This window comes from Macaca thibetana, chromosome 12 (assembly GCF_024542745.1).
Source record: "Macaca thibetana thibetana isolate TM-01 chromosome 12, ASM2454274v1, whole genome shotgun sequence".
In the NCBI taxonomy this organism is placed as follows: Eukaryota; Metazoa; Chordata; class Mammalia; order Primates; family Cercopithecidae; genus Macaca; species Macaca thibetana.
This window is the reverse complement of record NC_065589.1, coordinates 45,376,807-45,404,047: the sequence shown is the minus strand read 5'-3', so window position 1 is coordinate 45,404,047 and position 27,241 is coordinate 45,376,807. Positions and strand designations below refer to the sequence as shown.

General features: G+C 43.0%; 1 protein-coding gene across 1 annotated transcript in view; it reads left to right on the top strand.

Moving 5' to 3' along the window:
• Positions 1-27,241, top strand: part of HSPE1 (heat shock protein family E (Hsp10) member 1) — a 54,475-nt gene that overhangs the window by 11,750 nt on the left and 15,484 nt on the right. The window contains exons 3-4 of the mRNA XM_050750747.1: positions 13,167-13,229; positions 26,369-26,469. Of these exons, the coding sequence (XP_050606704.1) occupies positions 13,167-13,229; positions 26,369-26,469 (164 nt within the window). The remainder of the gene's footprint in view (positions 1-13,166; positions 13,230-26,368; positions 26,470-27,241) is intronic.

Genomic DNA, 27,241 nt, shown 5'->3' with positions numbered 1-27,241 from the left:
CCATGTTGACCAGGCTGGTCTCAAACTCCTGATCTCAGGTGATCCACCCACCTTGAGAGTGCTGGGATTACAAGCGTGAGCCATCGCGCCCAGCCAAAAGGTCCATCAATTAACAGTCCTACTAACGGCCAGGCGTGGTGGCTCACGCCTGTAATCCCAGCACTTTGGGAGGCCGAGGTGGGCGGATCACGAGGTCAGGAAATTGAGACCAACCTGGCTAACACAGTGAAACCCCGTCTCTACTAAAAAAAAAAAAAAAAAAATACAAAAAATAAACCAGGTGTGGTGGTAGGTGCCTGTAGTCCCAGCTACTTTGGAGGCTGAGGCAGGAGAATGGCGTGAACCCAGGAGGTGGAGCTTGCAGTGACCAGAGATTGCGCCACTGCACTCCAGCCTGGGCAATACAGTGGGACTCCGTCTCAAAAAAATAGTCCTACTAACAATGTATTTTTTTTTCTTCTTTCTATAATGCAGGATGTTATAAAGTTCTTATTTCGCCAATCTGATAATTTTACTCTTTATCATGATGAATGAGGATGAGCATTGTATGTGTTTAAGACTTTTTTTTTTTTGAGACACGGTCTTGTCTGTTGCCCAGGCTAGAGTGCAGTGGCACCATTACGGCTCACTACAGCCTTGACGTCCTGGGCTCAGGTGATCCTCTCACCTCAGCCTACCAAGCAGCCGGGACTACAGATGCATGCTACCACGCCCATCTAATTTTTGTAGAGAGAGGGTTTTGCCATGTTGCTCAGGCTGGTCTTGAACTTCTGGACTCAAGCGATCTGCCCACCTCAGCCTCTCAAAGTGCTGAGATTACAGGCACGAGCCACCTTGCTTACCCTTGTTAACTGGTTATTCCTATTCACTTAATATCTTCTGCCTATTTTTTGACTGAGTGCTTGATCTTTTATGACTTTTATTTATTAAAGAAATTAGTTCTTTGTGGTTTTTCTTCCTTCTAGTTTGTCATTTGGGTTTTGATTTTGTTTATGCCTTGTGCTTGTAGAAAGTCAGTTTGGTGTATTTGAATTATTAAATGTTTTTCTTTATGGCTTCTGGGTATGATATTAAACTCTGAAAAGTCTTCTCCAAAACTTGGAAGTTTCTTCCACAGTTTCTTTAGGTATTTTTATAGTTTGGGTTTTTCTTAAAAAAAAAAAAAAAAAATTTTGATTTTGGCTCCATCTGTAGATTTTCCTGTTAAAAGATGTAAGAAATGGTTAAAATTCCCCTATCCTCTTATAGATTAAGCCTAATTCTTTAAGACACTTAAAATTTCGCTTGCAAAATGCCCTTTCAGAGACCGGGTGCAGTGGCTCGCGCCTGTAATCCCAGCACTTTGGGAGGCCGAGGTGGGTGGATCACGACGTCAGGAGATCGAGACCATCCTGGCTAACATGGTGAAACACCGTCTCTACTAAAAATACAAAAAGTTAGCTGGGTGTGGTGGCAGGTGCCTGTAGTCCCAGCTACTTGGGAGGCTGAGGCAGGAGAATGGCGTGAATCTGGAAGGCGCAGCTTACAGTGAGCCAAGATTGAGCCACTGCACTCCAGCCTGGGCAACAGAGTGAGACTCCGTATCAAAAAAAAAAACCAAAAAACCAAAAAACAAAAGAATGCCCTTTCAGTCTCATTTAGCCTGAAGACATGACTTGGCAAAACATCAATGGTTATTTACTTACCTGGCTTGAATGTCAGTTCAAAAGGCTAGTTTATTATAGTATTTTTATTTTTATTTTTATTTATTTATTTATTTTAATTATACTTTAAGTTTTAGGGTATTATAGTATTTTTAAGTCACTCATTTTCTGAATATGTGCTAGGCACTGTTCTAAGCACTGGATATACAGGGATGAATAAGATGGGGGAAGCACACAGTAACAACTAAATAAATAGCATGATTTTAGATACACATTAGTGTTATCAAGAAAATAAAGACAGGCTAGGCACAGTGGCTCACACCTGTAATCCCAGCACTTTGGGAGGCTGAAGTGAGGATCACTTGAGCCTAGGAGGTCGAGGCTGTAGTGAGTGGTGATCATGCCACTACACTCCAGCCTGGGCAAGAGCACAAGACACTGTCTCAAGGGGGAAGAAAAAGGATAAAGCCCAGTGTCTCACACCTGTAATACCAGCATTTTGAGAGGCCAAGGCAGGAGGATCCTTTGAGGCCAGGCGTTTGAGACCAGCCTGGGCAACAAAGTGAGACAGTCTCTTAAAAAAAAAAAAAAAAGGCCAGGTGTGGTGGCTCATGCCTGTAATCCCAACACTTGGGAGGCTAAGGCAGACGGATCACGAGGTCAGGAAATTGAGACCATCCTGGCCAACGTGGTGAAACCCCGTCTCTACTAAAATACAAAAAATTAGTCTGGCGAGGTGGCGGGCGCCTGTAATCCCAGCTACTGGGAGGCTGAGGCAGGAGAATGGCCTAAACCCGGGAGGCGGAGCTTGCAGTGAGCTGAGATCCGGCCACTGCACTCCAGCCTGGGCGACAGAGCGAGACTCCATCTCAAAAAATAAAAAAAAAATTAAAAAAAAAAGAAATTACTTATGATACTTTCGCTTTATAAAATATTTTCTTCTAAAACTTCAAGAGTTCCATATTTAATTTTATGCTTGCTTTCATACTTTATGGGGCAGAGGGAAAGAACTGCTATGCACAATCTTCATTACACATGAAGAAACATTTATTTGATAGCTTGTTCAATGTCTTACAGTTAACAGGCAAGAGAATCTATGAAGGGGTGGCCTGCCCCTCCACACCTGTGGAGGGCGTTTCTCGTTAGGTGGAACGAGAGACTTGAGAAAAGAAATGAGACACAGAGACAAAGTATAGAGAAAGAAAAGGTGGGCCCAGGGGACCGGCGCTCAGCATACAGAGGACCCACGCCGGCACCGGTCTCTGAATTCCCTTAGTATTTATTGATAATCATCTTTACCATCTTAAAGAAAAGGAAGTGGCAAGACAATAGGGTCATTGCAGGGAGAAAGTCAGCAGTAAGACATGTGAATATAGATCTCTGTAACATGAATAAGTTTAAGGAAAAATGCTGTGCCTTGACATGCATATGCAAACATCTCCATAAACTTTTTTAGTACATAAAGAGCAGCATTGCCCTAGCAAGGCCCACCCTTCACCCTAAGGCAGTTTTCTCCTTTCTCAGTAAACAGAACATACAATCAGGTTTTACACTGAGATGTTCCATTGCCCAGGGACGGGCAGGAGACAGATGTTTTCTCTATCTCAACTGCCAACAACCGCCAAGAGGCCTTCTTTCCTCTTGCACTAGTCCTCCTCAGCACAGACCCTTCAAGGGTGTCAGGCTGGTGGACGATTAGGTCTTTCTCTTCCCACGAGGCCATATTTCAGACTATCACATGGGGAGAAACCTTGGACAATACCTAGCTTTCCTAGGCAGAGGTCCCTGCGACCTTTGGCAGTATGCGTATTCCTGGGTACTTGAGATTAAGAGAATGGTGATGACTTTTAACCAGCAAGCTGCCTGCAGGCACTTGTTTAACAAAGCACACCCTGCACAGCCCAAAAATTCTTTAAACCTTGAGTCACCATAGCACATGTCTCTTGCAAGGACAAGGTTGGGGGTAGGGTCACAGATTAACAGCATCTCAAATACAGAACAAAATGGAGTCTCTTATGTCTGCTTCTTTCTATATAGACACAGTAACAGTCTGATCTCTCTTTCTTTTCCCCACAAATCTAGATTTTCTGAATCTCAGTCCAGAGCTATTCCTATTGGTGCATATAGGCTTTAAACAGATGGCTCCTCCTTTACCTGAAATATTCAAGTATTTCATGTAACTGTTATTGCTAATCATGCTTTTTGTTTTTCTATTCTCTCTCTTCCTACCCCAGACAAATTAACCCTAGTTATAAAATTGGTCTTGTTTGGAGGTACATAATCTACAGGCTGAAAGAAGAATGAAAATGTGAAGGTTATCAGCTAGAAACATTCCATCCCTAAAGAACAAGGTCCTTCCTGTGAACAAGGCCAGGGTTGACATCAGAATGCAACTTTATTGGACTTTTCAAAAACAATGAATGTGCATTTTGTTCCCGAATTTAACATCTACTCATTCACGTTTTTTTGTTTGTTTCAGATGGGTTGAAACATTTTAATAAATCTGGAATTAAGAGAAGGTGAAGATGACCCCATTCAAGTATAGGTGACTATTTACAGCTCAGGGAAATACCACACAATCTGGGAAATGTAAACTTAATCCTTGCAGTAAGTGAGGTGAGTCATCCATAGACCAAGAGGCCTCCCTGAGACTCTGCTATCTCACAGACCCAACCCATCTCTCTAAGGGAGGTAACATTTAGGTGTCACTTGTCCTAGGCTCTCACTGTATCTAATACAAGTTGAGCATCCATAATCTGAAAAGTCCAGAATCTGAAATGTTCTCAGATCTGAAGCTTTGAACATCCACATGATGCCACAGGTGGAAAATTCCATACCTGACCTTCTGTAACAGGTCGCAGTCAAAACTTTGTTTCACGCACAAAATTATTTGAAGTTTTACAGGCGCCCGCCACCACGCCTGGCTAATTTTTGCATTTTTAGTAGTGATGGGATTTTACCATGTTGACCAGGCTGGTCTCAAACTCCTGACCTTGAGTGATCTGCCCTCTTTGGCCTCCCAAAGTGCTGGGATTACAGGTGTGAGCCACCGTTCCTGGCCTATTTATTGTATAAAAGTAACTTCAGGCTATGTGTGTAAAGTGTATAGGAAACAAATGCATTTCACGTTTAAACTTAAGTTCCATCCCCAAGAAATCTCATTATGTATATGCAAATATTCTAAAATCCAAAATAATCAGAAATCTGAAAGTGTTTTGGTCCCAAGCATTTAAGATAAGGGGTACTTAACCCTTATACGAATTTGTGATTTGCACGTCTCTGTTGCTGGAGTCAAAGCAATTTGTAGTGAAGGACGGAGCCTTATCATAGTTGCACCTTAGCGCCTACCATATAGTGGGGCTTAATGAGTATCTGTTGAACGAATAAATCTTTTCATATGTAGACGCTGGTGCTGGGAGGGCAAAATTAAGTCCCTATTCTTGAAAAGTTACCAGTCAATACATCTTCCAGAGAACCAACTTCCTGTTGTAAAACCCTTCAAAGCCTAGTTCTAAGTCACTGACAATTACTCAGCTAGAGACCCACTCAACTTAACCTCTCCTCTACTCTCAAATTCCGTTTCTTCCCTGAGCATTCTCAATACCCCTTCTATCTAAGGACATTTGATGTTTTCTTCTTTTGGAAATCATGCTACTGTATGCGTTTTTTACTTTTTGAACTGTCTTTCCATCTGATATCCCAAGGCCTCCCTCACCCCAGATAAAAGATTCAAGGATTCTAAGCAGGAAAAAAAGTTTGCGAAAATGCTGTGGTTTCTTAAGAGAGAACACTTGAAATGTGCAACAAAGTAAATGTGGAATCCTGTAAGACGTAAAGTATATCAAGGACTACTAATTTCCTCCTCCTGCTTCTGACTTGAAAAACACGAGCTAAATCTGTCTACCTAACTCACAAAACCAGATGCCCACTCTTCAGGTCACATAATTGACATCTGCGTCTTTCATCGACGTAAACAAACTTGTCATTGAAAAAGTCCTTGGCTTTTAAGTCGCCGGATGGCGAAAATAACACTGACACTCAAATCCCTAGTCTGATTTCAGATTGGGTCGATTTCACGCAGGTTCTTTGGAATTTCCCCAGACTGCTGGCCTGTTTTCTACCCTGATCCCTTAGGTGGCTTCTGGGACAGAATTAGGGTTCTCTAAGTATTTGCTTGCACGTGGGTTTACTGAAATGGCCGCCACTGTACGAAGTCCGTTCTTCCCGTGTAACTAACAAGAGCCCATACCAACTTGCAACGCAGCCGTGCACACTGCCGCAGCAGTTGCCGCGATCACGACCTTTCAAAACCGCTCCGCAGACCTCGCAAAGAGGCTCCTGGCTCCCGCCTTCCGGTGCCTCAGGACCTGCCGGTCGCCGCCCAACGCCGTCCGGCAGTTCTCCGTTTGCACTCTCCCTCCGCCTACCCTGCTTCTTCTACCCACCGGCTCCCAGTTCTCCCGTCCTGCTCCGCGCAGGCTGCGGCTGTTCCGTCAGCGGCGGCTCCTCCTCCCAGACGCAGAGCACCGCTCTGCCCCGCCTCCCGCGCAGGCTGCGGTCCCTACATCCGGGTACCGACTCCAGCCGCCTAGACGCTGGCACTATGGTCATGGCGGAGGGGACGGCAGTGCTGAGGCGGAACAGGCCGGGCACCAAGGCGCAGGTACCACGTCCGCATCTTTCCTGTCGGGCAAGTAGGTGCCGAGCAGTGCCGCGCCCGGAAGCTGGCCGCCACTGCGGGGAGGTTGGGCCTAGGCGGCAGGCGGGCGGGCTGGGGCACTGGTGCCCGGCCTGCTCTTCCGGAGCTGCAGCCCCTCAATTTGGTTGAGGCGGTGGCGGCCGCCGTGAGGCCTGCGGAGCTCCGACCCAGGGGTAGGCGTGAGGGGCGGGTGGGGGCTGCGGGTGGTACCTGCCTGCCGAAGCCCTGGGCTGCGAGCCTGTGGGCAGCAACAGCTTCTTTTCACTTTGCCCCGGAGCCCTAGCTGACTAGCATTGGAGGGGCGCGACCAGCCCGGTGGAGACCCCTGGGGTTTCCTGAAGGTTGGGGCCGCTGAGGTTGGAGGGGGTGTAAACACAGCCTATCTCGACCCGGCGTCCAGTTCCTACCTGGCCTGGGACGTACCTGCCTGTCTCCTGCCATCCCGCTTGTCTAGCCGGATCCGGGTGCCAATATTCTCGTTGTTTCCCTTTAACCACCTCTCCCTGCCGCTTTCCCTGGAGCTGTTCTCTGGTCCAGCAAGTTCTCATCACCAAGTTGTGACTTGTTAGATGTCATTCCTTGCTAATATGCGTGAAGCGTAGTCAGAGAATGAACTGATTATAATTTTGTCAGCATTTTTGTAGGGCATTATGTGTGGTAAATTGGTGTTTGATTAGGCCTTGGTTCTTAGGGTTTGGAAAAGATGGGATGCCTCACATTAAAAAAAAAAAAAATCAAATTGGCATCCAGACTTGAGCTGATTAATACTCTGCTAGCCGAAATGGCTTGCTATAGACTAGATGCTCTGAAATCGAAAGAGATGTGTTTATAAAATGTTAAAAAGTGATGCAAATGAAAATTGAAACAAAACAACCATGGAGCTATGATTGTATGTCTGAGAATAGATTCTAATTTGTTATACAGAATTATGGGAAGAACACCTTTCGAAGGGGGCATACAGGTATTGATTACCTTCCCAGATTCATGTTACGGATAAGGACACTGAAGCCCAAGAGAATTAACTGGATTTGCCCAAGGATACATCATCTGAGTGTTAATTCACTGGTGACCTTTTCTCTTTAACAAACTGCTTCTAGTGCTGAATTTTAGAGAAAATTTTAAAGTCTTATTTTGGATTCACATTAAGCTGTCAATTTACTCCTACTACAGTTTTGTTTTCATACTACTGGAAATTTATGCGTTACATATGTTTGCCTTTTTTTTTTTTTTTTTTTTACCGTTTCCACACTTTATTTCCAAATGCTTTTCTCAGATACCTTTACATCTTATTCTGTGGAAACACTGTTTCTGATTACATTTTTATGTTCAGAAGTAGACTTTTGTGTTCATATTATGAGAGTCATCTTATTTATTCGTAAGTTCTTAATTTTGAAAGGTTAGAAAATAAAATATTTCGACTAATAACGTAACATAGACTTGCTCTGTTGCTGTAAGTCACAGAAGAAAGCTTTTTTTTTTCTTCTTCACCTTGTCATGGATCAGGGTTGTTAGATAAAATATAACAGAAAAAGGATAAAAAATAAAAAAGACTACTTACGCCATAGTTTGTCCTATCTTGTTAATCACATGAATTTCCTTTAGTGAAATGGGTCTGTTCTAAAATGATATATTTAGAACCATATCTCCTTCCCTAATGGGTCAAAAGAAAAACAATTTAAAAACTATAATAGAGGGCTGGGTGCGGTGGCTCACGCCTATAATCCCTGCACTTTGGGATGTCGAGGCAGGCGGATCACCTGAGGTCAGGAGTTCAAGACCAGCCTGGCCAACATGATGAAACCCCGTCTCTACTAAAAATACAAAAAATTAGCTGGGCGTGGTGGTGGGCGCCTGTAATCCCAGCCACTTAGTACGCTGAGGCAGGAGAATCGCTTGAACCCGGGAGGCGGAGGTTGCAGGGAGCCCGAATCGCACCGTTGCACTCCAGCCTGGGTAACAAGAGCAAAAAACCCGGTCTCAAAGAAACAAACAAACCCTATAGAAGAGTAGGTGGAGTATTTTCCTACATTAAAAAAAAAGTTGGTTAGACTGGAATATAGGCACATGGTTGGTTTTCTTTTTTCTTTTCTTTTTGAGACAGAGTTTTGCTCTTGTTGCCCCCAAGCTGAAGTGCAGTGGTGCAGTCTTGGCGCACTGCAACCTCCGCCTCCCGAGTTCAAGCGATTCTTCTGCCTCAGCCTCCCAAGTAGCTGGGATTACAGGCGCGTGCCACTACGCCCGGCTAATTTTTTGCAAAAACGGGGTTTCACTATGTTAGCCAGGCTGGTCTTGAACTCCTGACTTCAGGTGACCCACCCACTTGGGCCTCCCAAAGTGTTGGGATTATGGGCGTGAGCCATTGCACCTGGCGGGTTTTTTTTTGTTTGTTTGTTTCTTTGTTTGAGAGGAGTCTCGTTCTGTTGCCCAGGCTGGAGTGCAGTGGCGCGATCTCAGCTCGTTGCAACCCCCGCCTCCCAGGTTCAAGTGATTCTCCTGCCTCAGCCTCCCGAGTAGCTGAGATTACAGGCACCCGCCACCTCGCCCGGCTAATTTTTGTTGTTGTTGTTGTTGTTGTTGAGTCAAGAGTCTCGCTCTGTCCCCCAGGCTGGAGTGCAGTGGCGCAATCTGGCTCACTGCAAGCTCCGCCTCCCGGGTGCACGCCATTCTCCTGCCTCAGCCTCCCGAGTAGCTGGGACTACAGGCGCCCTCCACCACGTCCGGCTAAATTTTTTTTGTATTTTTAGTAGAGACGGGGTTTCAGCGTGTTAGCCAGGTTGGTCTCGAACTCCTGACCTCAAGTGATCTGCCCGCCTCAGCCTCCCAAAGTGCTGGGATTAGAGGCACAAGCCACCACGCCAGGCTTCATAGTTGGTTTTCAAAAAATGTTTGTTGATTGGATTAGATGAGAATCTTTATTAAGCTGAATTTTTGGTGTCTCTCATAGGCATCTAAAATATGTCACAGTTATGATAAGGCAAAACATTTCATTCGCAACATCTTTTCTGTATATAGTCATCCTTGGTGTCCTCTGGGGATTGGCTCCAGGATAACTCTACCCCCACCCCATACCAAAATCTGAGGATGCTTAAGTTTCCTATGTAAAATGGCATAGTGTTTGCATGTAACCTATGCACATTCTGTTACATAGTTTAAATCAACTCTAGATTATTTAATAATACCTAATACAATGCAAGTGTTCTGTAAATAGTTGTTAACACTGTATTATTTAGGGAATAATGACCAAAAAAAAATAGCCGGTACATGTTTAGTACATACGCAACTATATTAGACCTAACTAGGTACATAGTACATGTCAGCAACAATATAACATTTTGTGGATTTTTTTAATCCCCTGAAACATTTTCAATTCCTGGTTGATTGAATCTGCAGATGAAACCTGCAGATATGGAGGGCCAACTGTATAACTACATGTGTTTTCTAATATTTTAAAAACAATATTCTGTAAACTTTCTTAGTTTTTTTTGAAAAGGAAATAATAGAGTATTGGTAGAAATTTAGTGTAGATCGGCCGGGTGCGGTGGCTCACGCCTGTAATCCCAGCACTTTGGGAGGCCGAGGCTTGCGGATCACAAGGTCAGGAGATCGAGACCATCCTGGCTAACATGGTGAAAACCCGTCTCTACTAAAAATACAAAAAAAACTAGCCGGGCGTGGTAGCGGGCGCCTGTAGTCCCAGCTACTCAGGAGGCTGAGGCAGGAGAATGGCTTGATCCCGGGAGGCGGAGCTTGCAGTGAGCCGAGATCGCGCCACTGCACTCCAGCCAGGGGGACAGAGCGAGACTCCATCTCAAAAAAAAAAAAAGAAAAAAGAAATTTAGTGTAGATCATATAGGAAAAATTTTAAAACTGCTCTTTAGTATTTAGACAATGTCTAAGTAAAGGAATCCTGGAACCATTTCCAGAAGATTGTTTTATTTCCTGATATCTTCCTTTAATAAAATTAGTTCATTTTCATACAGATAGGCCAGCTATTTAAAAAAAGATGAAATGTTTAAGACACTTAGAAAGGTATCCTCATTATCTACTGTCTGAACAAGGATGTTGCTATTATAGTTGAATCCTTATGGAAGACATTCTCTGTCTTCTATCATTCCTTTTCTGTATACTTTTACTATATACGCATTATATCAATAAGTATGCCTTGCACTTAAACCTTTTTCTTTGAGATGGAGTCTTGCTCTGTCTCCCAGGCTGGAGTGCAGTGCTGCACTCTTGGCTCACTGCAAGCTCCATTTCCTGGGTTCAGGCCCACCACCACGCTTGGCTAATTTTTTGTATTTTTTCGTAGAGACGGGGTTTCACCATGTTAGCCAGGATGGTCTTGATCTGCTGACCTCATGATCTGCCCACCTCAGCCTCCCAAAGTGCTGAGATTACAGGCGTGAGCCACCACACCTGGCCTAAACTTTTATTCATTTTATATACACTGTGTTTTCTTCCAGTTTGATTTTTTTGCTCAAGGTTTTGGAGACTTAATCTTTGTTTATTGCTTTTACAGGTTTATATACAGGTTTATAGATTATTGGTTTACTCTTACCCCCTCCCCACCAAGTTTTACCTCAGAGACATTTGAGCTCCAACTATGTGTCAGGCATTGTGCTACCTACTGAGGTTACATAGGTAAAGTTTGCTGAAAAATCAGTCAAATGGAAAGGTTCTTAATCACTTAGGGGAATGTCTGTTAACTGTGTTATCTACAGATAGTTCCAGAACCAGGGCAAGATGCTCTATAAAAATATCCCCCTTAGGCCGGGCATGGTGGCTCATGCTTATAATCCCAGCACTTTGGGAGGCTGAAGCTAGAGGATTGATTGTGATCAGGAGTTTGAGACTAAACTGGCCAACAAAGCGAGACCTCGTTTCTTAAAAAAAAAAAGAAGAAATAAAAATATTCCCTTTAATAGAAGGCTGGTTTATTTGGATGTTTACTTCTCTTCTTAAAACTTTTGTGGGTGTATATATTTATAGGTTACATGAGCTGTTTTGATACAAGCATGCAATGTATAATAATCACATCAGGCCGGGCGCGGTGGCTCAAACCTGTAATCCCAGCACTTTGGGAGGCCAAGACGGGCAGATCACGAGGTCAGGAGATCGAGACCATCCTGGCTAACACAGTGAAACCCCGTCTCTACTAAAAAATACAAAAAACTAGCCGGGCGAGGTGGCGGGCGTCTGTAGTCCCAGCTACTTGGGAGGCTGAGGCAGGAGAATGGCTAAACCCGGGAGGCGGAGCTTGCAGTGAGCTGAGATCTGGCCACTGCACTCCCGCCTGGGCGACAGTCTCCAAAAAAAAAAAAAAAAAATCACAACGGGGGGGGGCGGTAAATGGAGTATCCATCACCATAAGCATTTGTCCTTTATGTTGCAAAAAATTACGTTCTTTTAGCTTTTTTTAAATGTGCAATTAAATTGTTTTTTACTATAGTCACCCTGTTGTGCTAGCAAGTACTAGGGCTTATTCATTCTTTCTATTTTTTTGTACCCATGGGTGATTACCTTTTTTTTTTTTTTTTTTTTTTTTGAGATGGAGTCTCACTCTGTCACCCAGGCTGGAGTGCAGTGGTGTGATCTTGATTGACCACAACTTCCGCCTCCCTGGTTCAAGCAGTTCTCCTGCCTCAGCCTCCTGAGTAGTTGGGATTACAGGCGCACACCCCCATGCCCGGCTATTTTTTGTATTTTTAGTAGAGATGGGGTTTCATCATGTTGGCCAGGCTGGTCTCGAACTCCTGACCTCAACTGATCCTTCCGCCTCAGCCTCCCAAAGTGCTAGAATTAGTGGTGTAAGCCACCATGCCCGGCCTCATCATTACTTTTTAATGGTGCCCATATTTTGATTTAGAAATTTAAAACTCTATTTGGAGTGAGAAGAATAATTTATAATTTCTTCTTAAAATAATACTTATGCATCGGGCATGGTGGCTCAGGCCTGTAATCCCAGCACTTTGGGAGGCCGAGGTGGGCGGATCGCAAGGTCAAGAGATCAAGACCATCCTGGCCAACATAGTGAAAGCCTGTCTCTACAAAAAATACAAAAATTAGCTGGACGTGGTGGTGCGCACCTGTAGTCCCAGCTACTTGGGAGGCTGAGGCAGGAGAATCGCTTGAACCCGGGAGGCAGAGGTTGCAGTGAGCTGAGATTGCACGACTGCACTCCAGCCTGGTGACAGAGCGAGACTCCCATCTCATCATCATAATAATAATACTTATGGAGCAATAAATTAGTTACTAATGCTAGCTGTTCTCTTTTGGTAAAAATCTGATTTACTTTTTGGTGTCTGGAGATTTCTTTTTTTCATTATAACTTTCTGAGAGATATTTAACCATCATAAACAAAAAAGTGATAGACAGACTTATCTCCCCAATTAAGTAATATATTAAAGGTTTATGGGAGCTATATTTGAGGAATTTGTGATTGGAAAAAACATAATTTGTAGTTCATTTAAATAAAATCTTGATATTCATTTAAAAACCAAACAGCTAGGCACAGTGGGTCAGGACTATAATCCTAAGAATAGGGCGGCTAAGGTGAGAGGTTGAGGTGGGATGATTGCTTACACCCAGGAGTTTGAGGCTGTAGTGAGCTATGATTGTGCCACTGCACACCAGCATGGGCTACAGAGTGAGACACCGTCCCTGAAAAAGAAGAATTGAATAAAATTTATTTCCTTATTTCACTGGTAATTACATTGCAAAAGTTTTTTCTTCCCCTCCAGTGTGAGCTTTGGATCTTTATTAAGAATTGATGTTAATCATAATAGTATTTTGTATGTGCTTTAACTGTGAATTTATTTTTGTAGGATTTCTATAATTGGCCTGATGAATCCTTTGATGAAATGGACAGTACACTAGCTGTTCAACAGGTAATAAAAATAGTTTCTTTTCACCCTGTGTCTTTTGGAGTACAATGTGTAAGTGCCCATTGGGTGGCCTTTGTTGGTCAGTGTGCAGCAGTCTGCTTCCCAATAAAGCGTGCTCTTTCACAAAATAAAACAAAAAAAATAGTTCCTTTTACAACTCCAATAACCTAAGCATTTTACCTCTTTGATGTAGTTAAGTATTCTTACATCTTTTAGCATAGACAAGATTCCACTGAATTAATGGAATGCCTATTTAAAAGTTTAGTCAACCCTCATTTTGTTTTAAGATGGCATATTAAACTGGGCACTGTGGCTGCCAGCACTTTGGGAGGCCGAGGTGGGAGGCCAATCACTTGAGGCCAGGAGTTCAAGACCAGCGTGACATAGCAAGACCCTGTTTCTACAAAAAGATAAATTAGCCAGGCATGGTGGTGCACACCTTTAGTGCCAGTAGCTAGGGAGTCTGAGGTGGAGGGATTACTTGATCCTACTTCAAGGGTCTAATGAGCTATGATTGTGCCACTGTACTTCAACCTGGGTGACAGAGTAAGATCTTGTCTCTTAAAAAAAATAAAAATAGCCCAGGTGCGGTGGCTCACAGCTGTAATCCCAGCACTTTGGGAGGCCGAGGCGGGCGGATCACCAGGTCAGGAGATCGAGACCATCCTGGCTAACATGGTGAAACCCCATCTCTACTAAAAACACAAAAAATTAGACAGGCATGGTAGCACGCGCCTGTAGTCCCAGCTACTTGGGAGGCTGAGGCAGGAGAATGGCTTGAAACCAAGAGGTGGAGGCTGCAGTGAGCCGAGATTGTGCCACTGCACCCCAGCCTGGCCAACAGCGGGACTCTGTCTTGAAAAACAAAACAAAACAAAAAAAATACAATTTCATTAAGGGGCAAATAAAAAAATATACATTGGAGCATACTAGTGTATTGGATTAGGCATCGGTTAAATTTTTTTTGTTTTGAATTTTTAGTAGAGACAGGGTTTTGCCATGTTGCCCACCTTGAACTCCTGGGCTCAAGCAGTCCACCCCCCATGACCTCATGGCCTCCCAAAGTGCTGGGATTGCAAGTGTGAATCACTGCACTTGTCTTTTTTTTTTTTTTTTTTTTTTTTTTTTTTTTTTTTTTTTTTGACATGGGGTCTCACTCTGTTGCCTAGACTGGAGTGCAGTGGCTCGAGCATGGCACACTATAGCCTCAACTTCCTGGACTCAGCTGATTCTTCTGCCTCAGCCTTTCAAGTAGCTGGGACTATAGGTGCATACTGCCACTTCTGGCTAACTTTTTTGTAGAGAAGGGGTTTCGCCATGTTGCCCTGGCTGATGATAACATTTTTAAAGGGAAAATATACCATAAATCGAGGCTGTTTGGCTTCATTTTGATAGCCAGATAATAAAAGTAGATAGCTGGCTGGGTGTCGTGACTCAAGCCTGTAATCCCAGCACTTTGGGAGGCCGAGGTGTGCAGATCACAAGGTCAGGAGATCGAGACCATTCTGGCTAGTATGGTGAAACCCCGTCTCTACTGAAAATACAAAAAAATTAGTTGGGCATGTGTAGTCCCAGCTACTCGGGAGGCTGAGGCAGGAGAATGGTGTGAACCCAGGCAGCGGAGCTTGCAGTGAGCCGAGATCACGCCACTGCACTCCAGCCTGGGGGGCAGAGCAAGACTCTTTGTCTCAAAAAAAAAAAAAAAAAAAAAAAAGTAGATAGCTATTTGAATTTATTATGTTATTTGAAGATCTTAGAAAATAAAAGAGAAATATAGTTGAATTATTGGAGCATTAAAAACCACCCATCTAGGCGTGGTGGCTGACACCTGTAATCTCAGTACTTTGGGAGGCCGAGGAGGGAGGATCAGTTTGAGGCCGGGAGTTTGAAACCAGCCTGGACAATATAGTGAGACCCTCTCTCTGCAAAAAAGAAAAACGTTAGGCTAGGTGGTGTGAACCTGTAGTCCTAGCTACTTAGGAGGCTGAGGTGGGAGGATAGCTTGAGCCCAGGAGTTAGGGTTAACGGTGAGCTGTGATTGTGCCACTGCACTCCAGGCTGGTGACAGAGTGAGACCCTGTCTCAAAAAAAAAAAAAAAGAAAAAGTGCTGTTCAATCAGCAAATATTTATTGGGTTCTCACTATATACCTAGCAATGAGTTAGGCCTTGTGGAAGATAAAGGAATATAAACCTAGATCTAGCTCTATGCCTAGAAATTGGTTAAATTTTGAAGAAAAATGTACAGATGGTTATTTCTTTAAAAATAGGGGGAAGTGTCCTGTTACTTTGTTGAATTTGTTCATTTATTTTTGCAGGTTTTTGGATGTGAAATCTTTAGGGTTTTCTACATATGAGACCATGTCATCTGCAAACAGATAATTTTACTTGTCCAATCTAGATCTGTTTTCTTTCTTTTTCTTGCCTAATTGCTCTGGCTAGACCTTTCAGTACTACTTTGAATAAAAGTGGTGAAAGAGGGCATCTTTGTCTTCTTCCTGATCTTAGAGGAGAGCTTTTAGTTTTTCACTGTTGAGTATGATGTTCACCATGGATTTTTCATATATGGTCTTTATTATATTGAAGTTGTTTCCTTTATTTGTAGTTCATTCAGTGCTTTTTAGATCATAAAATGGTGTTAAATTTTGTCAAATGGTTTTGCTGCACCTATTGAGATGATCATGTGTTTCTTTTTCTTACTTTTTTTTTGTGAGACAGTCTCACTCTGTCACCAGGCTGCAGTGCAGTGGTGTGATCTCGGCTCACTGCAACCTCTGCCTCCCAGGTTCAAGCAATTCGCCTGCGTCAGCCTCCTGAGTAGCTGAGTCTACAGGCACGCGCCACTACGCCCAGCCAATTTTTGTGTTTTTAGTAGAGATGGAGTTTCACCATGTTGGCCAGGATGGTCTTGATCTCTTGACCTCATGATCCGCCAACCTCAGCCTCCCAAAGTGCTGGAATTACAGGTGTGAGCCACCACGCCTGGCCAAAACATCATGTGTTTCCTTTTCATTCATTCTGGTTTTTTTTGTTTTTTTTTTTAAGTTTGGGTTTTGCTCTTTTTGCCCAGGCTGGAGTGCAATGGCATGACCTCCACTCACTGTAACCTCCACCTCCTGGGTTCAAGTGACTCTCCTGCTTCAGCCTCCTAGCTGGGATTACAGGTGTGTGCCACCACACCTGGCTAATTTTGTATTTTTAGTAGAGATGGGGTTTCACTGTGTTGGCCAGGCTGGTCTCGAACTCCTGACCTTGTGATCTACCCACCTCGGCTTCTCAGAGTGTTGGGATTACAGGCGTGAGCCACCATGCTCGGCCCATTCATTCTGTTAATGTGATATATTGATTGATTTTTTTTTTTTTTTTTTTTTTTTTTTGGATGTTAAACCATTTTTGTATTTCTTGTGTTCCAGGAATAAATTCCACTTGGTCATGGTGTATAAAAACCTTTTAATATGCCACTGAATTTGATTTGCTGGTATTTTATTGAGAATTTTGCTTTGGTGTTCATGAGGGATATCAGTTTGTAGTTTTAATAGTGTCTTTGTTTGGCTTTGGTGTTAGGACAATGATGGCATCATAGAATGAGTTAGAAAGTATTCCCCTCTTTTCAATTTTTTGGAAGATTTTGAGAAGGTGGTGCTAGTTTTTCTTTTTTCTTTCTCTCTCTCTCTCTTTCTTTCTTTTTTTTTTTTTTTGTGAGACAGAGTCTCACTCTGTTGCCCAGGCCAGGCTGGAGTGCAGTGGCGCGACCTCAACTCACTACAGCCTCTGCCACCTGGATTCAAGCGATTCTCCTACCTCAGCCTCCTGAGTAGGTGGGATTACAGGCACCCGCCACTGCGCCTGGTTAATTTTTGTAGTTTTAGTTGGAGATGGGATTTCGCCATCTTGGCCAGGCCAGTCTTGAACTCCAGACCTCGTGATCTACCCACCTTGGCTTCCCAAAGTGCTGGGATTACAGGTGTGAGCCATCGCGCCTGGCATTAGTTTTTCTTTAAATGTTTGGTATTTTCTTTAAATGTTTACTAGTGAAGCTGTTAGGCCCAGGGTTTTTCTTCGCTCAACATTGGGAATATAATTAATGCCACTTAAAAATGGTTTAAATGCTTTTCCTTTCTTTATTGAATGGTCTCAGCAGCCTTGTTGAAATCGTTTGGCTGTGTACGTGACACATTATTTCTGGGTTCTTTCTTTATTTATTTTTGTCTATATGAGTCTCCTTATGCCAGTATCACACAGTGTTTGATTACTGTAGCTTTGTAGTAAGTTTTGAACTCAAGAAGTGTGAATCCTCCAACTTCATTCCTTATTTTATTTTTCTTAACAGAGACAGAATCTTGCAGTGTTGCCCAAGTTGGTTTTGAACTCTTGGGCTCAGGTGATCCTCTTGCCTTGGCTGGGATTACAGGCATGAGCCACCATGCTCTGACCAAATTTATTCTTTATTTTCAAGATTTTTTTTTGTTTATTCAGAAACCCTTGCAATTCCATATAAATTTGAGGATCACCTTTTCTTTTTTTTTTTTTTTTTTTTGGAGACAGTCTCGCTTTGCCGCCCAGGCTGGAGTGCAGTGGCGCTCACTTGGCTCACTCCAAGCTCCGCCTCCCAGATTCACGCCATTCTCCTGCCTCAGCCTCCCGAGTAGCTGGGACTACAGGCGCCCGCCACCTCGCCCGGCTAGTTTTTTTGTATTTTTTAGTAGAGACGGGGTTTCACCGTGTCAGCCAGGATGGTCTCGATCTCCTGACCTCGTGATCCGCCCATCTCGGCCTTCCAAAGTGCTGGGATTACAGGCTTGAGCCACCGCGCCCGGCCCACCTTTTCTGTATCTGCAAAAAAAGAGAGGTGTCAGTTGGAATTTAGCTAGAGATTGTCTCGTATCTCTAGATTGCTTTAGGTAGCGTTGACATCTTAACAATATTAAGCCTTCTTACTCATGCACACAAGATGTCTTTCCATTTATTTAGGTCTTCTTTAATTGCAGCAATGTTTTGTAGTTTTCAGTCTGCAAAAAAAATCTCCTTATTTAAATCTATTTCTAGGTAGTTAAAAGTTTTTAGGTGCTATTGTAAGTGGAATTGTTTTCTTCCTTTTTAGATTCTACAGGTATATAGAAACAAAACTGATTTTTGTGTATTCATCTTGTATTCTATGACTTTGCTGAATCATTTTGCACTTAGAGTAACGTCCTTGTGGATTCTTCGGGATTTCGTATATATAGGATCATGTAATTTGTGGATAGAGATAGTTTTACCACTTCCTTTCCAAATGAGATGCCTTTTATTTCTTTATCTTGTCTAGTTGCTCTGGCTAGAACTTTAGTACAGTGTTGAATAGTGGTGGTGAAAGTGAGCATCCTTGTCTCATTTGGGTTTTAAGGGAAGGGCTTTTAGTTTTTCACCATTGAGTCTGAGGTTAGCTGTGAGTTTTTCATGAATGCCCTTAATCATGTTGAGGAAATTTCATTTTATACCTAGTTTTCTGAGTAGTTTTATCATGAAAAGATGTTGGATTTTGTCAGATATCTTTTCTGCATCAGTATGATAGTGTGTTTTTTTCCCTTTGTATATTAATATAGTATGTTGCATTGTTGTTGTTTTTTTAAATGTTGAACCACCTTTGCATTCCTGCTAACTTTCTTTTGATTTATATTTGTATAGTATTTCTTTTTTCATCCTTTTGACCTACCTATATAATTATGTTTGAAGTAAGTTTCTTCTAGACAGCATATGGTTGGGTCATATTTCTTAGTTTATTTTGACAGACTTTCTCTTTTAATTGGTATATTCGACCATTTAACATTGATGTGCTGAATGTTTACTATTATTTAGATTTAGACCTACCATTTTATTACTTTTTAGTTCCTTCTAGGCTTTTTGTTTGTTCCCGTTTCCCCTTTTCTGTCTTTTTAAGGGTTATTTGAACATTTTTAGTACTCTGTTTTAATTCTAACTTTGACATCTTTATATACTTGATTACTAAATGGTTACTCTACGCAGTTTACTTAAAATCAGTGTTCTACCACTTTAATTGAAATGTAGAAACTTTACTATCATATGCACCCCTTTTCCTCTCCCTTTATACTATAGTTGCCATATATTACATCAGTATACATTGAAAACCCCATCGTTAATCTTTTTGCTTTCACCTGTCAAATGTATTTTAAAGAAGTCATGAGAACAGTCTATTATGTTTATACCCAGATATTTATAATATCTCCCGCTCCTGATGTTCCCAATTTAGTTTGTATTATTTTCTGTCTGAAGAACTTCCTTTAGCAATTCATTTTTTTTTTTGAGACAGTCTTGCTCTGTCACTCAGACCAGAGTGCTGTGGCGTGATCTGGGCTCACTGACTAAGCAATTCTCCTGCCTCAGCCTCCTGAGTCCAAGCAGTTCTCCTGCCTTAGCCTCTCGAGTAGCTGGGATTACAGGCGTGTGCCACCACCCCCAGCTAATTCTTGTATTTTTAGTATAGACAGCGTTTCACCATGTTGGCCAGGCTTGTCTTGAACTCTTGACTTGCCTGCCTCAGCCCCACAGAGTACTGGGATTACAGACGTGAGCCACCATGCCCAGCTGATCTTCATTTCTAAAGAATATTTTTGTTGGATATAGAATTCTGGCTTGGCAACTCTTTCCTTTTAGCACATTTTTATTTATTTATTTATGTATTTATTTTGAGGCGGAGTCTCGCTCTGTCACCTAGACTGGAGTATGGTGGCGTGATCTTGGCTCACTGCAGCCTCCACCTCCTGGGTTCAAATGATTCTCCTGCCTCAGCCTCCTCAGTAGCTGGGACGACAGGTGTATGCCACCACACCCGCCTCATTTTTCTATTTTTAGTAGAGACTGGGTTTTGCCATATTGGCCAGGCTGGTCTTGAACTCCTGACCTCAAGTGATCCATCCACCTCAGCCTCCCAGAGTTCGGGGATTATAGGTGTGAGCCACTGTGCCTGGCCTTTTGTTTATTTATTTATTTTATTTATTTTGAGATAGTTTTGCTCTGTCGCCCAGGCTGGAGTGCAGTGGCGCAATCTAGTCTCACTCCAACCTCCACCTCCAGATTCAAGCCATTCTCCTGCCTCTGCCTCCCGAGTAGCTGGGACTACAGGCTCCTGCCATCACACCCAGCTAAGTTCTGTATTTTTAGTACGGACAAGTTTTCACCACGTTGGCCAGAATGGTCTTGATATCTTGACCTTGTGGTCTGCCTGCCTCAGCCTCCCAAATTGCTGTGATTACAGGCATGTGGCACCCCGCCTGGCCTCCCGGCCTTATTTACATTTTTATATTTTTATTTTTTATTTATTTATTTTTGAGATGGAGTCTCAGTCTGTCTCCCAGGCTGGAGTGCAGTGGCATGATCTTGGCTCACTGTAACTTCCGCCTCCTGGTTTCAAGCGATTCTCCTCCGTCAGCCTCCTGAGTAGTTGGGATAACAGGCACCTGCCACCGTGCCTGGCTAATTTTTGTATTTTTAGTAGAGGCGAGGTTTCACCTTCTTGGCCAGGCTGGTCTTGAACTCCTGACCTCGTGATCCACCCTCCTCAGCTTCCCAAAGTGCTGGGATTACAGGTGTGAGTCACCGTGCCTGGACTCTATTTTTATCTTTTTTTTTTTTTTTTTTTGAGGCGGAGTCTTCACTCTGTCGCCCAGGCTGGAGTGCAGTGGCACCATCTCGGCTCACTGCAAGCTCCGCCTCCCGGGTTCGCGCCATTCTCCTGCCTCAGCCTCCGGAGTAGCTGGGACTACAGGCGCCCGCCACCGCGCCCGGCTAATTTTTTGTATTTTAGTAGAGATGGGGTTTCACCGTGTTAGCCAGGATGGTCTCGATCTACTGACCTCGTGATCCGCCCGCCTCGGCCTCCCAAAGTGCAGGGATTACAGGCGTGAGCCACCGCGCCCGGCTATTTTTATCTTTTTTAAGACAGTGTCTCACTCTTTCGCCAGGTTGGAGTGCAGTGGTATGATCATAGCTTACTGCAGCCTTAAACTCCTGAACTTAAGAGATTCTGTCACCTCAGCTTTCTGAGTAGCTATGACTACAGTTGCACACCACCCCTGACTGACTTTTTTTTTTTTTTTTTTTTTTTTTTTGTAGAGACGTGGTCTGGCTGTGTTGCCTAGGCTGGTCTTGAACTGTTGGCCTCAAGCAGTCCTCCTGCCTCAGCCTGCTAAGTCTTTCAGCACTTTAAAAATGTTTTGCCATTTTGCTTCCATGGTTTCGGATGAGAAAGAAGCCGTCATTCAGATTCTTCTGTCTTTTTTTTTTTTTTTTTGAGACGGAGTCTTGCTCTGTCACCCAGGCTGGAGTGCAGTGGCCGGATCTCAGCTCACTGCAAGCTCCTCCTCTCGGGTTCACGCCATTCTCCTGCCTCAGCCTCCCGAGTAGCTGAGACTACAGGCGCCCGCCACCTCGCCCGGCTAGTTTTTTTTGTATTTTTTAGTAGAGACGGGGTTTCACTGTGTTAGCCAGGATGGTCTCGATCTCCTGACCTTGTGATCCGCCAATCTCGGCCTCCCAAAGTGCTGGGATTATAGGCTTGAGCCACCGCGCCCGGCCTCTTCTCTCTTCTTTAGTGGTATTTTCTTTTTTCTTTTTCCTTTTTTTTTTTTCACTCTCTCATTCCAGGCTGGTGTACAGTGGCATGATCATGGCTCACTGCAGCCTGGACTTCCTAGGCTCAAGCAATGCTTCCAACTCAGCCTCTCAAGTAGCTGGTACTACAGGCATACATCACCATGCCTGGCTAATTTTTATATTTTGTAGACATGTGGTCTTACTATGTTGCCCAAGCTGATCTCTAATTCCTGGGCTTGAGTGATCCTCCTGCCTTGGTCTTCCAAAGTGCTGGGATTACAGATCTGAGCTACCACACCTGGACTTATCTTTGGGTTTTAGCCATTTGATTATGATGTGTCTGGATGTAGATTTCTTTGGGGTTACCTTGTTGATGTTCACTCAGCTTTTTTTTAAATTGTGGCAATATATATGAGACATAAAATTTATCGTTTTTGCTATTTTAAAGTGTACAGTTCTGTGGCATTAAGTACATTTCCATTGTGCAACCATCACCACCATCCGTGTCCAGAAATTTTTTATCTTCCCCAACTGAAATTCTATACATATTAAACAATAATTTCCTATTCCTCTTTTTTTTCCCAGCCTACTCAGCTTCTTGAATTTGCAAGCTTAAATCTTTTTACAAACTTGGAAACTTTTTAGCATTATTTCTTCAAGTACGTTTTTTTTTTTTTTTTGAGACAGAGTCTTGCTCTGTTGCCCAGGCTGGAGTTCAGTGGCATGATCTAGGCCCACTGCAACCTCTGCTTCCTGGGTTCAAGCAATTCTCCTGCCTCAACCTCCATGTGCTACCATGCCTGGCTAATTTTTGTATTTTTATTAGAGATGGGGTTTCACCATATTGACCAGGCTGCTCTCAAACTCCTGACCTTGTGATACACCTGCTTTGGCCCCCCAAAATGCTAGGATTATAGGCAGGAGCCACCTCATCCAGCCTTCTTAGCTCATTTTAAAAAAAATGATAGTTGCCTCTGTTGCATAAAAGTATGGAGGACTCATTATAGAAAACAAAATGACTTTTTTTTGAGATAGTCTCACTGCCAGGTTGGAGTACAATAGTGTATGATTGCTGCTCACAGCAACCTCCACCTCCCAGGGTCAAGTGATTTTCCTGCCTCAGTCTCCCAGTAGCTGGGATTACAGGTGTGTGCTACCATGCCCAGCCAGGTTTTGTATTTTTAATAGAGACGGGATTTCATCATGTTGGCCAGGCTGGTCTTGAACTCTTGACCTCAGGTGATCTGCCCGCCTCTGCCTCCCAAAGTGCTGGAATTATAGGAGTGAGCCATTGTGACTCGCCAAAATGACATTTTTGTTTTATTTCTAAGTTAAGGATTTCTTTTTTGCTTTACATAAATTGGTATCAATAAAACGATTCTAGATGTCTTCAAGATTGAGGCTTGTAACTCCACTTAATAACAAAATTTAGTAATTATATATGTAAAGTCAGTTTCTAAATATATGGTTAAATAATTAAAATTGGGCTGGGCCCAGTGGTTCGTGCCTGTAATCCCATTACTTTGGGAGGCTGAGGTGGAATAATTGCTTGAGCCCAGGAGTTCAAAACTAGCTTAGGTGGCCTTGAATTAGCCTAGGCAGTCTTGAATTAGCCAGGTGTTGTGGCACACACCTGTAATCCTAGCTACTTGGGAGGCTGAGGCAGAAGAATTGCTTGAACCCAGGAGGCAGAGGTTGCAGTGAGCCAAGATAGCGCCACTGCACTCTAGCCTGGGTGACAGAACAAAACTATCTCAAAAATAAATAAATAAATAAATAAAAGTCTCTGTGTTCAGGGACTTGCTGTATGAAGGAGACACATGAAAGTAAGCGCTAGTAAGTTGTGCTATTAAGTGTGAAATAAATGCTGCTAAGAGTTCTAGCCATAGAAGGCTAGGTGCGGTGGTTTACGCCTGTAATCCCAGCACTTTGGGAGGCTGAGGCAGGTGGATCACTTGAGGTCAGGACTTCAAGACCAGCCTGACCAACATGGTGAAACCCCGTCTCTACTAAAAATACAAAAATTAGCTGGGCATGGTGGCGCATGCCTATAATCCCAGCTACTCCGAAGGCTGAGACAATAGGATCACTTGAACCCGGAAGGCAGAGGTTGTAGTGAGCTGAGATTGCACCACTACACTCCAGCCTGGGTGACAGAGTGAGACTCTTATCTCAAAAACAAAAAAAAGTTCTATCCATAGAAGGTGTAGTGGGAACAGGAAAGACAAAAATGAATAGACAGATTGCTAATGTGTACAAATTACAAATATGGCAGGAAATCGGATGGAGTTCTGTGAGGATTCGAATAATCAGGGAGTGCTTGAGTGTACTAGGGGAATGAGAGATTTGGACAGAATTGTGACATGGAATTTGAGGTGGCCTGTGGAGAAGGTATACAATTTACCTGTATCTCCTCAAGGAGAGGGAGAATCAAAACTTTGAAACATTAGGATGAGATAAAAAATATCAGGGAGAGTGGTTTCAGTAATAATTAAAGAGTGATTAAAACATGTTTGAGACTGGGGACGGTGGCTCACGCCTGTAATTCCAGCACTTCGGGAGGCCGAGGTGGGTGGATCCGCTGAGGTCAGGAGTTCGAGACCAGCCTTACCAACATGGTGAACCCCGTCTCCACAAAAAATACAAAAAGTAGCCAGGCGTGGTGGCGGGTGCTTGTATTCCCAGCTACTCAGGAGGCTGAGGCAGGAGAATCGCTTGAACCCGTGAGGCGGAGGTTGTGGTGAGCCAAGGCCGAGCCATTGCACTCCAGCCTGGGCAACAAGAGCAACACTCCATCTAAAAAAAAAGTGTTTGATCCCTTTCCCTGTCATCGTGGTGTGTGTGCATGACTCTGTTCTTTGCCATGCCTTCCCACAAGACTTTTAGAATCAAGTGATTCCCAACCAAGAAACAAAAGCAAAATCGTTGCATTCCCCAGTGGATTCAGATGAAAACTGAGTAATAAAATCAGGTACAATTCTAAGAGGAGACATTGGAAAAAAAAAACAAACTGGGTCTAGAAGGAATTTTTACATGAGATGGCACACATATTTAATATTGTATCAAGATCACTATCATGTCACCATATCAAGCTGAAAATGTCACCATCATCTGGACAGTTGGACATGCTGTATTGGAACAATGGTTTTTCTTTTGGTTTCTATGCTCTGCAGTAGGCTGGTTCAGTACTAAATATGTGAGACCTTTTGTTTGGGAAAAAAAGTTTTTGAGTACCCAAGTGATATTTAAGAAAGATTGTCTGAAGTAGGCAAAATTGATTGGCTCAAGAAGGCCTTATAGTTAGTTTTTGTAACCACCCTTTTACTCTAACCTATTCAGATTTCAGAATATCAAAAAGATTGCATAAAGCATTACAGAGATCTGAAATTTAAATTTTTATGTTATTACATTTTAAAAATTGAAAGTGACCCTCCCTTGCCTTTTTTTTAAACTTAGTTATTTAAAACAACTTTTATTGGGTCTAATGAACGTACCATATAAATCCCTGTACAGTTAGAGTGATTATATTCACAAGGTTGCACAGCCATCACTACAGTCTAATTTTATAACTTTTTTTTGTTGTTTTGTTTTTGAGACGGAGTCTCGCTTTGTTGCCCAGGCTGGAGTGCAGTAGCGCGATCTTGGTTCACTGCAACCTCCGCCTCCCGGGTTGAAGCGATTCTCTTGCCTCAGCCTCCGGAGCAGCTGAGACTACAGGTGTGTACCACCACGCCCTGCTAATTTTTTTTTGTATTTTTAGTAGAGGTAGGTTTTCACCATGTTAGCCAGGATGGTCTTGATTTCCTGACCTCGTGATCTGCCCGCCTTGGCCTCCCAAAGTGCTGGCCTTACAAGCATGAGCCCCCATGCCTGGCCTTTTAGAACATTTTTATCCTTTCTTAAAGGAAAACTCATCCCCATTAGCAGCCATCTTTGGTCTCCTCTGCCTTCCTCTCTGCCCTCAAGCCCTACGCCGGTACAAATCTATTTTCTGTCTCAATAGATTTTCTTATTCTAGACACTTCGTATAAACGGAATCACAATATGTACCATAGTTATATTTACATTGCCTATGGCGAAATCCTGTATCTACAAAATACAGAAAAGTTAGCTCAGCATGTAGTTCCAGTTCCTCAGGAGGCTGAGTTGGGAGGATTGCTTGAGCCCAGGAGGTGGATATTGCAGTGATCTGAGATTGCGCCACTGTACTCCAGCCTGGGTGATGCAGTGAGACCCTGTCTCAAAAAAATAGAAAAAAAAAAAATTTACAGTTTGCAATTTTGATCCCAGTTACAGTCCTGACAAATACAATATCTGCATTTATGTAGTAGATTCTATACAAATGAAGTAGAATTGAAGGATAAATAAGTAAATAAGTAAGGGTAACCTACTTTTTTCTGAGTTACTGATTATGATTCTATACTTGGTTTCCTATTTAGTGTATAACCCAAGTTGAACCACAAGAGCAGTTACGTATTCAAAAATTATATGTACTTAATATAAGATTTACCAGGTGGTATAATTTAATTAACCATAAGAACTTCTTTGTTTTTAGTATATTCAACAGAACATAAGAGCAGATTGCTCCAATATTGACAAAATTCTTGAACCACCTGAAGGCCAAGATGAAGGTGTTTGGAAGTATGAACATTTAAGGTAGGTCCTTATGTTACATCAAAATGCTAATAGTTCCTCTCACGAAACTAACTTTCATATTAATGATAATTATGAATCGTAAAATTTACTATGTAACTGCAGACTAAGAAGCCAAATTTTAAAGCTTTGGCATTTTCAGTGTCACAAGGTTCTCAGCTTTCTTCACTGGTTGTTTCCAGATCAAAGTATGCTACAGAGTCACTCGTTTTGAAAGGTGGTTTCAGAGCTGATAACTTGGACCTGCCTCTGCACCTCTCTACTTTTCTTTTTTTTTGAGATGGAGTCTCACTCTATTGCCCATGTTAGAGTGCAGTGGTGCAATCACTGCTTACTGTGCCTCTACCTCCGAGGCTCAAGTGATCCTCCTACGTCAGCTTCCAGAGTAGCTGGGACTACAGGCGTGTGCCAGCATGCCTCACTAATGTTTTTAGTTTTTTGTAGAGACAGGATCTCATTATGTTGCCCAGGCTAGTCTCAATCTCCTGGATTCAAGCAATCTTCCTACCTTATCCTCCCAAAGTATTGAGCCACCCTTTCTACATTTATTGATTTGGGCCTTATTATCCCCACCTTTTTTTTTTTTTTTAAAACAGGGTCTTGATCTGTTGCCTAGGCTGGAGTGCAGTGGTGCAATCTTGGCGCATTGCAGCCTCTGTCTCCCATACTGAAGCAATCCTCCTATCTCAGCCTCCTGAGTAGCTGGGACTACTACTAGTGAATGCCACTAGCCTGTCTAGTTTTTTATATTTTTTGTAGAGACAGGGTTTCACCA